General features: G+C 35.0%; 1 protein-coding gene across 1 annotated transcript in view; it reads right to left on the reverse strand.

The window, feature by feature from the left end:
• Nucleotides 1–37: 37 nt before the first annotated feature.
• Nucleotides 38–13,926, reverse strand: part of LOC117108276 (G-protein coupled receptor GRL101-like) — a 15,483-nt gene continuing 1,594 nt past the window's right edge. The window contains exons 2-16 of the mRNA XM_033250250.1: nucleotides 13,705–13,810; nucleotides 13,420–13,491; nucleotides 13,063–13,206; nucleotides 12,648–12,719; nucleotides 11,135–11,206; nucleotides 10,777–10,848; nucleotides 9,016–9,087; nucleotides 8,758–8,829; nucleotides 8,133–8,204; nucleotides 7,414–7,485; nucleotides 4,231–4,302; nucleotides 2,863–2,934; nucleotides 2,343–2,414; nucleotides 1,841–1,912; nucleotides 38–1,354 (exon numbers count right to left, since the gene is read on the reverse strand). Coding sequence (XP_033106141.1) covers nucleotides 325–1,354; nucleotides 1,841–1,912; nucleotides 2,343–2,414; nucleotides 2,863–2,934; nucleotides 4,231–4,302; nucleotides 7,414–7,485; nucleotides 8,133–8,204; nucleotides 8,758–8,829; nucleotides 9,016–9,087; nucleotides 10,777–10,848; nucleotides 11,135–11,206; nucleotides 12,648–12,719; nucleotides 13,063–13,206; nucleotides 13,420–13,491; nucleotides 13,705–13,810 — 2,144 coding nt within the window. The 3' untranslated portion in view covers nucleotides 38–324. The remainder of the gene's footprint in view (nucleotides 1,355–1,840; nucleotides 1,913–2,342; nucleotides 2,415–2,862; nucleotides 2,935–4,230; nucleotides 4,303–7,413; nucleotides 7,486–8,132; nucleotides 8,205–8,757; nucleotides 8,830–9,015; nucleotides 9,088–10,776; nucleotides 10,849–11,134; nucleotides 11,207–12,647; nucleotides 12,720–13,062; nucleotides 13,207–13,419; nucleotides 13,492–13,704; nucleotides 13,811–13,926) is intronic.

The following is a 13,926-nucleotide window of genomic DNA, read 5'->3' on the forward strand; positions in this document are numbered from 1 at the left end:
CCCCCCCCCCCCCACGCCATGGGCCTGTATAGGATATTCTGGTATTCCAGAACGTACAAACGTTTCCAGGATTTTCGTCCATTGAACTTCTGGCGGGGCCCTTAGCCTCGAGCCAGTTTTTCGCTCCATTTGCAATGTGCTTACCAGGTCTACCCAACATGTAAATCGTTCAGCTGCCAATGGTGCATAGGGGCTGGCAAAAACGGGAAGGGGTGGCAACTTGGCAGATGACAATGATCATAACAGCTAGTGGTAAGGAATTCAAGAGCAAATGGGCTTAATGCCAAGACATAGTGGGTGGCAACAGACCGGGGGACAACGGCCCTACGGCGATGAGAGTCTGGACCGGACTAAAGGCATTACTTTCGCGACCTGTGCCGATGACTTTCTTTTAAATTTATAAGCGATTGTGTAAAGGTAAGGGTTGAGAGAGGAGTTAATAGGCAAAATAAAGGTCGCTGACCAGGCGTATATGTCGTCTGGGAGCATCCAGACACCAGCCTCGGATCCAATTCCCATCAATATAATTGGAAACCAGCAACAGAAATCGGTTAGGACGATCATTGCCATCTTGGTTGCCATCTTTATCTCCTCTGAGCGCACCTGACTTCTATTAGCTCTCGACGCTGTTCGCTTTACTGATATGTACATAGAAATATAACTCGAGGCGATGACGACGAATCCGAAAAGGTTGAAGGCGAGAAAGATCGCTATGGCGTATTCCCAGCCTGGCAGTCGGTCTCCTGCTAGCGGTAGCGCCAGACACACACTTTGTCGTCCATAGTAGTTATCTCCGAAATACGGTATGTTAATGAAGCTTAGACGGCTGAACATCGGGAGGAAACTGATAAAAATAATGGCCAGCCAGGTAATACCGATAGTTATAATGCACCTTTTACGATTGAACCGGATGTTACTGAACGGATAAGCTATGGTAACTGCACGGTCAACACTCATAAGCATCAAGATGAATACCGAGCATTCGCTGGATAATGTGGCGATAGCCCCAGCAAAACTGCAAAGGAAACTTGATTTCCAAGCTCCTGAAAACATTGAGTACACCCCTCTGTAGTATTGGTCAGCTCCTGCTATGATTATCATGTAAACCGACATCAACAAATCAGAAACTGCAAGATTAGTTATGAATATGGTTTGGACATTAAATTCATTTTCCACCAGACGCAGTATGACAACACATAAGTTGCCGATGAAGGCAGATATTCCAAGAATGAACATCAGGATTCGCAAAGCTTCTCTTTTTAAAAGATCTTTACAAGAGGAAAACTGATCAACATTTGGCTTGCAATTGGGAACATGTTCCTTAATACAGCAGATACTAAACTCATCCGATAATCTGTGTAAAGTACGTAGAAAACACAAGAAAAAAAAAAACATTCATTATTCATTGCGTAAATCATAAGTTCTCAAAAGTAAATATCAGTATTATATTCATTATTATCCTCATCAATGAAAATTGCTTTAATTAGGATTATTATTGTTATAATTAATAAACTATGAGTATGGTAACTCCGAAGAATAACTTGTAAAAGTGTTTTGAGATCTGACAGACGTGAGGCCATAATTGATTCTACGTTTCGTTGTTTATTTTAACATTGTCAAGAATGAATACCGGTATAGTTCATAATGGTGATAATTATTATTTTTATAATTAGGACTACAGCTACCATTATTATTATCATCGTCATTATCATCCCCATCGTCCTTCAGTTTATTATTATTACTTTTGTTTTTGTGTTGTTAGTAACTATGATTATGTCAGTATTAGTTGTGAAAAATTGTAAAAGTAGTGCCAAAATTGTATAAAATTTTAAAAACTTACAAAGTTTCAAGAGAAGTAAGTCCTTTAAATGAATCAGGTTTGTAGTAACTTAACACGTTATTTTGCAGATCTCTGTAACGAATTATAAAAATTACATATTCTTAAAAGAATGGAAAGGTAATTGATTTTGTTAATCGACTATCTTAAGTTTAATGTGAATGATACTAGCACAAAGTGGGGGATAATATTGTGCAGAAAGTAGGTGATAATAGGTGATAATCGACTGTCCAATAATATCAATATGTCTGACTAGATACCTGTAATTTCGGACATGAGGATATCGACAAAAACAAACATTTGGAACAAATACAATGGAGACAAATTATTTGTCACAAATATCATGATCCGCGATCTAAGTGACATTGTTTCTTTGTGACTGAATAGATAGAAGTATTTAACATTTTCGCCTCAATATAATTATAGTTATAGGTTTCTTAATCAGGCGAAACACTCAAACACGCTATTAACTTTTTAGATTTATAATTTGTGTATTGTCACTTACAACTTTCGAATACTTGTCAGACCACTGAAAGCACTTTTCGTTATCTTACTTATTGTGTTATCAGACAGATCCCTTAAAAAGAAACAAACAACTATGATCATTAGGCAAACGTGAAGTGTCACACGTTTAACATAATGAGTAGGAATGTGGTTGGTGATGAAGATGCTTGTCTCCAACTCTGATTCCATGGTCCTGTGTTTCACTACATCATAATTTGTTCTCATGAATAAAGCCATGTCCAGACTATCAAATTTTATTTAACAAAAACATGTGGCATGCCTAAATATGGTCATGATGACATCACTTCATGACCATATATAGGCACATCATGACTATATATAGGCACTTCATGACCATATATAGGCACATCATGACTATATATAGGCACTTCATGACCATATATAGGAACATCATGACTATATATGGGCATACAACAGTGTTTTTTTTGTCAAAAGTGTGGACTGAGCTTAGGGAAACAATTCAACTACTTAAGCCACATAACTTGTGGATTATCACTTACAAAAATTGAAGACTTTTCAAACCATTGAAGGCACCTTGCTGCAGATAAGCTATTTTGTTCCAACACAAGTGCCTTCAAAACATAATGAGAACAAACAAATATCAATTAGCAAAGGTATTCTAGTGTCAAAGTTGATAATGAACATAAGAGTGGAGGCTTATCAAGATAGAAGGAGCTGGCTTAATAACATTAAGGCCTTTGTTGACGATAAACTTATTACGTTGTCGACGATTGCTGTTGTCGATGTCATGTATACTTTAAGCTTATGCATACTTTTTTAAAATGAACTGAATAGTAAAAATATGTAATGCTTCGCGGCTGCTTTAGGTGTCAGAAAGCTCTGATAGGGAACTGAATGTTTAAACTTATGTATGTGTAGTACAAAGAGATTGTTGTTTTCGTCGCCATCAATGAATGGCAGCTTATGTACTTTTTGAAATTACCTAAATAGTAGGTACAACATAAAGAAAGATACGTTAAGCATAAAAATCCCTGTTAGTGTCGAAGAGGTAATCTCAATTATAAATAAATTGGATCCTAATAAAGTATCTGGATATGATAATGTTTCATCTCGGACAATTACCCAAGTCGCCCCTTACATCATAAATCAATTAAAATTTTCTATAAAATGCTCATTTATTTCTGGTCACTTTCCGGATTTTTTTAAAATAGCAAAAGTTATACCTTTATATAAAAAATGTGATAAATTGCCTCTTATATTTTTCAGCTTCTTTTTAATAACGAACTTCCACCATACATTTCTAGTCTCTTTAAAACCAAATCCTTATCTCAAAAGTATATAATTTACGTAATTAATACAAACATTCCTTGGTTACTTCACGTCCCTCATATTTAACTTAGGTTATCTGAGCATTTTCTTTCTGTATCCAGACTACGTCTATGGAATGGTATTGATGACAACTTCAAAAATGTATCTCTCCTGTTTTCCGTAAAAACATCAAAAAGCACTACTCATCTAAATATAGGCCTAATATAAATTAAGGTATATGTGATCTTACTTATATTATTTTTTTGTATTTTTATTGTATTTTATGAATTTTATTTATATATTTATATACTGTCCTTGTTTCCTTTATCAACTATTTTATATCATTATGTATAAATAGTACTTCGCTTTATCATTATATCTATATTTTGTGTATATGTGTGTACATACACATATAGGGTCTTATCCTGACAAGTGATTTTGCACTTCTAGATTATGATCCTCCTTACAATATAAGATTGTATTCACATTGCATGTATTAAAATTCAGATTGTTGGAAAATAAAAAATGAAAAAAAAAAGTGTCAAGAGGCTCTAATACTAAGGTCACATTATCAAAATTTGTGGATTTTTGTCACTTACAACGTTTGAAGACTTGTCAAATTATTGAAGGTACCTTGCTGAAGATAAGTTATTTTGTTCCAACACAAGTGCCTTCAAAACATAATGAGGACAAAAAATATGATTATTAAGCTATGTAAGTCACCCAAATAATCAGCTATTCCAGACAGAAAAGCTATTGTTTCTCTTCAGATTATCTGCTCTCCGCTTTAGTTATTTTCCGTGCTTGGATCATCTTCCCAATTAGTCCAACTAAAGACTATAAAACACAGATGTACCTAGTAAAAATGACGTCATTCTATATACATTTAATAATAATAATAATAATAACAATAATAATAATAATAATAATAATAATAATAATAATAATAATAATAATAATAATAGTAATATATTGTTTGAAGGTTTGCATGGTGAAGTAAAAATATATTTTAATGCTTGCTCTGCCAATGTCTTGTCAATCCTAATTAGAGATGGTTCTACTCGATGGACGATCTCTTCCTCTGGTATAGTCGAAGGTGCCGTAGCAATATTCAAGCCTAGGAAGAGTACTGATATCTCACACCAACAGATATTTAAACAAGTGCTCGTTTCACCATCCATCCACCAAGAAAGGAGTTTGCAACACACTTATAAGAAGAGCACACAGCATCAGTGACAGCGACTCTATCCAGTGGCGGATCCAGTAGGGGTCCCGTTCCCCCCCCCCCGTCAGTCACGTCGAAAAATATAAAAAATTAAGAAGAGTTAAAGGGCAGAAAGAAAGAGGAGATAAAATGAAGTGTACCCACGAGTTCAGTGGCGTCTCCAGCAGTGGGCGAAAGGAGAGCTTGGTTATTTTACCACTCTCTAATTTTGAATTTTCTATTGCTTGACGACGAATACAACGCTAAATCCCCGACGCTGATTTTTAAACGATTTCATAAATCAGGATGTAAAAAAGGCCAAAAGACGAAGATTTTTTAGCCGGAATATAGTACCCAGCTATAGAGAACAGCTATCCATGCACAGTGGCGTGCGGCGGTTCGCAGGGCCACCGACCCTTAGGGGCCCCTTTAATGCCCCTACCCATGAGGGTCCAGTAGGTTCCTCGCTCCAAAAGGCTTTAACACACAACAGCATATGTCATCGACTGTATGACATACATCATATTAATCCAGTGTGGGTGGGGTGCCCAGCCGGCCAGGGCCACCCTACATTTGACATAATTAAACAAAATTGATATAAAATATTCAAATTTTAAGTTTGAATGAGTGCTATTTCCTGACATCTAGAGGGGCCATAATCATAATTTGCTTTGCGACTCCCCAGTATAGAATAGACTATCGGTCCTTGATTAGACCTTTTGCGACGCCCATGAGAGGAGGGGTGTCTAAGGGAGGAGGATCAAAGCTCCCGTCAGGAGGAGGTCAATAATTTTGTCTAGAAACACTGCTTTGATAAAGCATTTTGACCGTCTGAGAGTGCCATTTTCTAGCGTCTAGAGAGGCCTATTCTTAAAATTTGCTCCAAGGACGACCGACCCTTAGGGGCCCTTCGGTTTCCCTACCCATAGAGGCCAGTAGGGACCTCGCTCTATAGCACACTGGTCCAATTTTGTTGATACATAACAGCATATGTGTCACTGACATCATATTAATCCATAGGGGTGGGTTGCCCAGCCGGCCAGGACAATCCTGCATTTGTAAACATTTTTTTTTTTAATGGAGATAAAATATTCAATTTTTAAGTCTGAACGAGTGCCATTTCTTGGCATCTAGAGATGCCGTAATTATAATTTGCTTTGCGACTCCCAGTAGGCCTATTAGAATAGACTATAGGTCCTTATTTAGACCTTTGCAACGCCCGTGTCTAAGAGAGGGGGAGCATAGTTCGGGTCCGGAGGAAGTCAATAAAATCGTCGAGGAACACTGCTCTTAAAAAGTATTTTTACCATCTGAGAGTGCCAATTCCGAGCGCCTAGAGGGGTCTATTCTTAAAATTTGCAAACCTCAGCCCCAAGCATAGTAGGCTCAGCCCCAAGCATAGTAGGGCTGAGGTGGGTATGGAATACCCATTTCCCCCACCCACCACCCCCGGTCAGAAAATTTCTGAATCCGCCCCTGCTTTTCAGAAAGCAGTGCAGCATGTGAAGGAAGCCCTGAAACTGAACGGTTATCACATGAAAGATTTTTAAATATCCAAACGCAGCAATAGCCAAGATAATACGGAATCCAGAAAGTCTGTATGTTTACCATATTTGGGACAGCTTTCACACCGTATTCAACGCATTCTACAAGAAGCCGATATTAAAGTGTTTCATAGTGCAACCAACAAACTATCCCGGACTATTCAAACACACAAGGATAAACCACCATCGGATTCCACGTGAGTGTGGAAAGGTTTACATTGTGAAACAGGACGTGATCTCCGTACATGCTCAAGGAACACCAAGGTCATGCTAGAGAGGTGAACAACAAAAGTTATCTATAGTCATGCACTCCCATAACAACAACATCGTGTATATTGGGACGTTGGGATAAATCTGAACTGATGGCCACTGTAACATCTTTTCAGACGGACCGAAGAGGCTATAGAGATTTACAAACACGATAAAGTACAAGATACCGGATTTGTCATCAGCGATATTTGGTGGTCCATGTTTAATCGGACCAAAACCAACACTTTTCCCGCCACACTGGAAACCATTGTTTTTGGCTTTCCTTTCACCTAGCTATAACAATGCCACTGTCTCGGTTTTCTAGGCATGCCCCACCCTTTTGCACAGACTATGAATTTTGGGTTTTGTATTAGCCTTTTCACACGTATTCTCAGCTATTGTTGTTTTCAACAGCAAGTCTCACTACCCAAAACATACGGTATACAGTAAGTGTTTTGGACTTTCTGCAGATACTATTCTCCTGAAGACGATTGAAGCAACTCAATCAAACCGTCGAGATATACTTAACCAACAACAACAGTTCTTTTCATAACTATCTACGTGGCGTACCGCAAGCATTAATATAATAATAATAATAATAATAATAATAACAATAATAATAATAATAATAATAATAATAATAATAATAATAATAATAATAATAATAATAATAATATTTATAAAGTGCACATATCCACTGCAGTAGTGCTCAAGGAACAACTCAATATTTAGAAGCTGGTAATTAAACATATATTTTGTATTTTAAGTTGTGGATTGTCACTTACAAAGATTGAAGACTTGTCAAACCATTGAAGGCGCCTTGCTTTATATTAGTTATAGCGTTACGGGACAAAACCCTGAGAACAAAGTACTATGACTATTAGTACCAAAATAATTTATAACACAATAGTAGGTTTAGCTTAGTAGTAAAGACAATTGGCCAGGGATTGCGCCAAAAAGAAATACTATGATAATAAAAATATACTAGTGTCAACATTTATTTTAAGCACTAGAGTGGGGGTGGTAGCTTCATAGTGGAGATGCCTTCCAATTTTAGAAATTTTGTTTAAATTGAATTTGGATCTGTTATTTATTTTGTTAGACAAAGATTTTACTATGTTGTCGACGATTGCAGTTGTTGGCTGTTTCTTATTTATCAACAATATCTTTGTTGTTTTCATCGATGATTGTCAGCCATTGCATACATTTGAAAACATCTGAAGAGTAATTAATGTGTGAAATGTTGCACGACTTGTTTTAAGTTTCAAAAAGTTTTAATACGGAACTTATATTATTGATAATTTTTGTATTGTCACTTACAACGTTTGAACACTTGTCAAATTACTGAAAGAACCTTTCCGTAGGTAAGTTATTTTGTTCGAAGACAAATCCCTTTAAAACGTAAAGATAACAAGTATTATTATATTAAACGATGTGGATGGTGCACAACTTACTTTGAGTCTCAAATACATACCGTAACTGAAAATTGTGGATTGTTACTTACAATGTTTTAAGGCTTGTCAAACTATTAAAGGCACCTTGTTCTATATCAGTTATTATGTTATCATACAAATCCCTTGAAAAAAAGAGACAAACTCCTTCAAAGAAATGAAACCAAATTACCATGAGGCCAAAAATGCTATGTTGCCCTTCTCGACTATGACAATTTGAATTTGAACTAAGACCCAAAAATTGTAAGGCTGGTATCTTCACAATACTCAGGTGTTCTAAATCAGTGTTGGCACTAGTAAACAGGCCAAATCGTCGGTCGGTTTTTAAAAAAAATACGGTACTGGAATCATAATTTCAAAATAGGTGTAAGGTATGCTAAATATATTTTGTAATTATATTGAAATGATATCTTCAAAAAAATCGATAACAAACATTTTAATTGGACTCTTGAACGTAGACAATTATTTGCTTAACATCATTCCAATTCACACGTCCGGTCGAAGCATATAGACCTAAATTTCAATAATGTTTTTGGGGGGGTTTTAACGATGACGTGCAGCCCATGCATAATTTGTGAAATGCCCTGAATTGTAAATAATGTGGAATGCATTGCATCTTGCTTTGAGTGTTAAAATTACATATCTAATATTATTTAGAATTTGTTGATTGTAACTTACAACGTTTGAAGTCTTGCCAAATTTTTGAAAGCATTTTGCCGCAGATAAGCTATGATATTCGATGACAAATCCCTTCAAAATATGATAGAACAAAAAACCATGATTATTAAGCAAAATAATAATGATTGTTGTGTCGACGTTGCTTCAAAAATGTCTCGCCATACCTAATTTTATAACATGCATAGTATTAAGCAATTTCAACTTGGTTTGAGTGTCAAATATATAACTGAAAAAAATAACTTGTAGATTGTCACTTACAGTGTTTCAAGACTGGTCAATTCATTGAAGAGTCCTTGCTGTAATCCAGTTATTTCATTATTATGTAAATCCCTTGAAAATAAGAAAATCATTCTTTAACCGCTAAGAAAATGGTGTAGTGCCAAAATTAATTTAGAACACGACAGTGGATGTGTAGCTTGCTAGAGAAGACGTTTGCCTTCTAATTTTAGAGTATCTTGTTTGTTCAAATTCAATTATTGTCGTTGTTATCAACGATGATTAGTATTCTTCATTGGTGACGAAAAATTAATTACGTTTTCGACGTTGATTTATATATTAATGATATTCCTTTACTTTTAAATTATTCAAAATGTTTAATGTATGCCGATGATCTTAAAATTTATAAAATTGTTAATGATATTGAGGGTGCCTACGGTCTTCAGGAAGATCTTGATATATTGAATCAGTGGGCGCTCAGGAGAGTAAACTTGTCAACAACCCTCTTCTCTTATCATATATATCCATAACAACCCCCTGATACCTCATTCATACATATGAATATAATTAGTAAAGCGAACTGAATTTAAATTACTTTACCAACCTTCGCGATGCAAGTCATGAGAATTTTTCGCACTAATTTATCTGTTAATTAACGAAACTGATTGATTTTCGTTAGATTTTTGCATCAAAAGTGGATAACTTTCCTAAAGCAACAAAATGGCCAATTCAAATTTCAATTCTGTATACCTTCATTTTTTGTGTTAGAAGGGACAGTATATCTTTAAATTTAAAATAACAGGCCTAATTAACAGGCCAAATTTCATTCATTAATAAGCAATAGACCTTTCCAGAGTGTCAATCAAACTTAACAACGAAATAAACATTTCAGCATTCGAGAGAGAATACAGTCACTGAAGTCCTTTTTGGTCGGCGCATGCAGACAGGTAAAATCGTGCGATGATTTCATAACTAAACTAGGCTAGGCTACGGCCTAGTAGTGGCCTAGGGGGAGGAGGCCCGGGCGGCCTCTTGCCTGGCCGTAGGCCTATATCTACATTTGTTCCTTGAGTCTTTAAAATAGTTCTGGAATATTCCTATTAAACGTTCAGTTTGTGTTTATGAGGGTCCAGTGATTCAATGAATTCCTTAATTGTTCATAACTTAATATTGAATTTAAAGTAACTTTTTTCATGTTCTAATTAAGTTTGTTTTACGTAAGTAACTTTCAATTACAATTCAATTTTTTTAGTTTTATAAAAAAAACTAAAATTAAGAGACGGCGATTGACTAATAAAGCAATTAGTAATAGTAGAGCATGCATCATACACTAAATGGAAAATTATTATACTTAGGTTAGATTTAATGCATTCAAAAAATTTTTCAAGCATTTAATCTAACCTTCGTATAATAATTTTCCTATAGTGTACTATGCGGAGCTCTACTAATTGCTTATTATGCAATTATAATGAATTGTCCTTATTTACTTGGAACTCGAGTGTTGAGGTAGCTTGGAAGATGATGCTATGCTAAAAATGCTATTCTTCCAATTTCAGATTCTATGGTGAAATTGACACCAGAATATTTTCTCTTGACCCCCACTCATTATGTAGGGTAGGGCAAATGTATGTGTGTCGTAAACAAAGTTGTCATCATCATCGATAGTTGATTATTAGCCAATGTATACATTTTAAAATGACCAGAAACGTAAATAACGTTGTATTTTTCGTGACGTGGTGACGTGCTTAAAGTGTCAAGAATATTTAATTTATAATTGAATTATCCATATGGATTGTCACCTACAAAGTTTTAAGACTTCTCAAACTACTGAAGACACCTCTAGGTAGAGCATTTATTTTGTTCCAAGACAAGTGCCTTCAAAACATAAAGAAATATAATGTTTTATTAATGATTATAATTGTTGTCGACGTCATTACATTATGTCATGTCATGCATGTTTGAAATGAGCTGAATAGTAAACCATGTATGATTGACAAGTATGTGTTTATGTATCATGTATGTATGTGTTAATGTATGTATGTATGTGTTGTAGATGTGCGTGCGTGTGTGTATGTATGTATGTAATGAGTAATGTACATGTATGTATAGAGGGACTATCAAATACATGAACTGATAACATAACTTGTGGATTGTCACTTACAATTTTTGCAGACTTGTCAGGCCATTGAAGACGCCTAGATCGATACCCTGTAACTTATTGCGATTCAAATCCCTAGAAAATGAAAAAAAAATATCACTAAGGAAAGTATATTAGTACTATTTTGTTCCCTCTGGAGTGGGTGTAGCTTGTAAATTGCAGTTCAGATTATCTATTTTCTTTGACAAAAAACTGTTGTATGCCCATGTACAGTCATGGTATGCCTACATATGGTCACGGTTTGTTGTCATCCTGACCATATTTAGGCATGTCAGGCTTTTGTCAAATAAATGTGATAGTCCAGACAGGGCTTTAGAGAAGAGGCTTTGCTTCCAACTGTAAAGTCTGTGTTCATACTCAATGACATTATCGCGTTATATGTCAAAGACAATTTAAAATGTAAATGAAAACAACACTGTCATCATTATTAAACAAATGTATATATAATGATAATCTTTTATTTTAACCGACGTTTTTTGTTTTGTTTTTTATTTTGTTTTGTTTTGTTTGGTTTTTTTTTTTTCTATTTTCTATGACTGCTTGTTTTATTGTCTCCTCTGAATATTTTGTATTATTTATTTATTTTATTTATTTATTTAGGCACACAATACATGTGCCAAGGATTGTCAATAGCGAATATATCACTATCCTACTTGTAGGTGACAATCCCTTACACAAGACAAACATACACACACAATGCCTTTACACAGGGAGTGGAGTGGTTTTGGTCGTGAGAAAAAATCCTGCAACTGGCAGGAATTGAACCCAGGACCCTGGGATTGGAAGGCAAGCATTTTAACCACCAAGCTATTCAACTCCACTCAAATCCAATCTGTTATTCATAACATAGTGATCTCCTTCTCAATAATACCTCCATGGTACAACAAAGCAAAGATTTATAGCGCCATCTATAGTGAGATTGTATATTGTTCGGGTTAAGTACAATATGCGTTCGATTGGTTCGAACCAACCAAGTTTGTTGCTGATTGGTCCACGGAAAAAAAACTAAAATTCATGCCAATATTTTCCATGATTTATAATAATTGGAGTAATGCAAATGCATATTTTCTATTTTAAAAAAAAGTCAGTTTTTAGTGAAATTTTGCCGGGAATGGCGCTTTAAATACCATACTAGACTGTCCCAGAATTGTTTTCTTGATTCAAATCATAACGAGATTTATAAATTATATCTATGTAGCTTGTTTTGAGTGTCAAGCGAAGCTTTAGTCACTTACAACGTTTGAAGACTTGTCAAACGTTTGAAGGTACCTGGTACTAAACCAATTAGTGTGTTCGAAGATAAATGTCTAAACACATAAAGAGAACAAACAATTATGAATATCAAGCAGAAGTTAAATAACGAATGTGTCGACGTAGTTGACAAAATGTCACGCCATCCATACTTTTTGAAATTACAGTAACTGTAATAGAAAACAATGTAATGCAATGATTCACAATTTGCTTTTGAGTGTAAAATACAAAACAGATATTACATAACTTCTTAATTATTACTTACAATGTTTTAAGACTGATCGAACCAATGAAGAAAGATTGTCCCATTACAGTTATTTCATTACGATGCAAATTCCTTGAAAAAATGAAAACAAACCACCGTACTTAAGCAAATTATATAACAGTACCATTTTGATTTTGAGCACGAGAATGGCGGTGTAGCTTTGTAGTGAAGATGCTTGCTTTTCTCAAATTCACTGATCGTCGTCCACAATGATTGTTGTCTTTTCAATGATGAGGATAATTTTATTATTTTATTAAGTTTTCGACCACTGCTGTTGCTGTTTTCTTCGTCAATGAAATTGAAATTAATTGAAATCTAAATAATGTAGAATGCTCCGCGGCATCCTTTGAGTGACAAGAAGCTTTATTATAGGCCTATAACTAATACTTTTTATAATTTGTAGATTGTTACTTACAAAATTTGAAGATTTCTTAAATATCTGAAGGCACTTGGTGTTTCTGGAATATGACGGAACAGTTCAAAGGAAATAAACATAGAACTATGTGGGTAGGATAGTGGTGACACCCATGGAAAATATATTTTGTTCGAAGACAAATCCCTTCAAAAAAAAAAAAGGAAAGCAACGACAATGATCATTTATCAGAAGTAATTCAGTGATTTTTGTTGTTGTCGACGTCATTAATAAAATGTCACGTCATGCAAACTTTTTAAATGACCAGAATAGCAAACAATATGGAATGGTTTACAACTGGCTCTGAGTGTCAAATAGGCCTACATAACTGATAACATAACTTTTTAGAATGTCACTTACAATATATTCAGACTTGTCAGATCACTGAAAGCATCCACCTTTAGATAAATTATAGCGTTACCGGATAAACTCCTTTAAAAATGAAAACAAACTACGATTGGAGAGTGGTTTACGGTGGGTAGCATAAGCATACACTTAAGCATTGTGGTGCCGAATACACGATCTGTATTGGCGAGAAATTTCATCATTATCATTTACAATCAGCGTAATAATATGAATAAGTTAATATAATTATTAAGCTACGCTAAACTTTCACCAGAGATTATCAATGACAATCGTACTTACAGGTATTTCAATGAAGGATCGACTATCCCGCGATTCCATTTTTTTACAGTGCATTTAACTTTAAAGTCTTTGCAAGTGCATACGGTTGGACAATTAATAGTTACACCTACACCCAAAAAAAAGGAAAAATATAAATGAACTATTAATGATTTGATAAAAGATAAAAGAAAAAGCCGCTTAAACAGTGGTGGCGCCAGGATTTTCCTTACGGAGGTGGGGGCC

The sequence above is a fragment of the Anneissia japonica genome, unplaced genomic scaffold (assembly GCF_011630105.1).
Source record: "Anneissia japonica isolate Jap-2015-1 unplaced genomic scaffold, ASM1163010v1 scaffold456_len727751_cov192, whole genome shotgun sequence".
Taxonomy (NCBI): Eukaryota; Metazoa; Echinodermata; class Crinoidea; order Comatulida; family Comatulidae; genus Anneissia; species Anneissia japonica.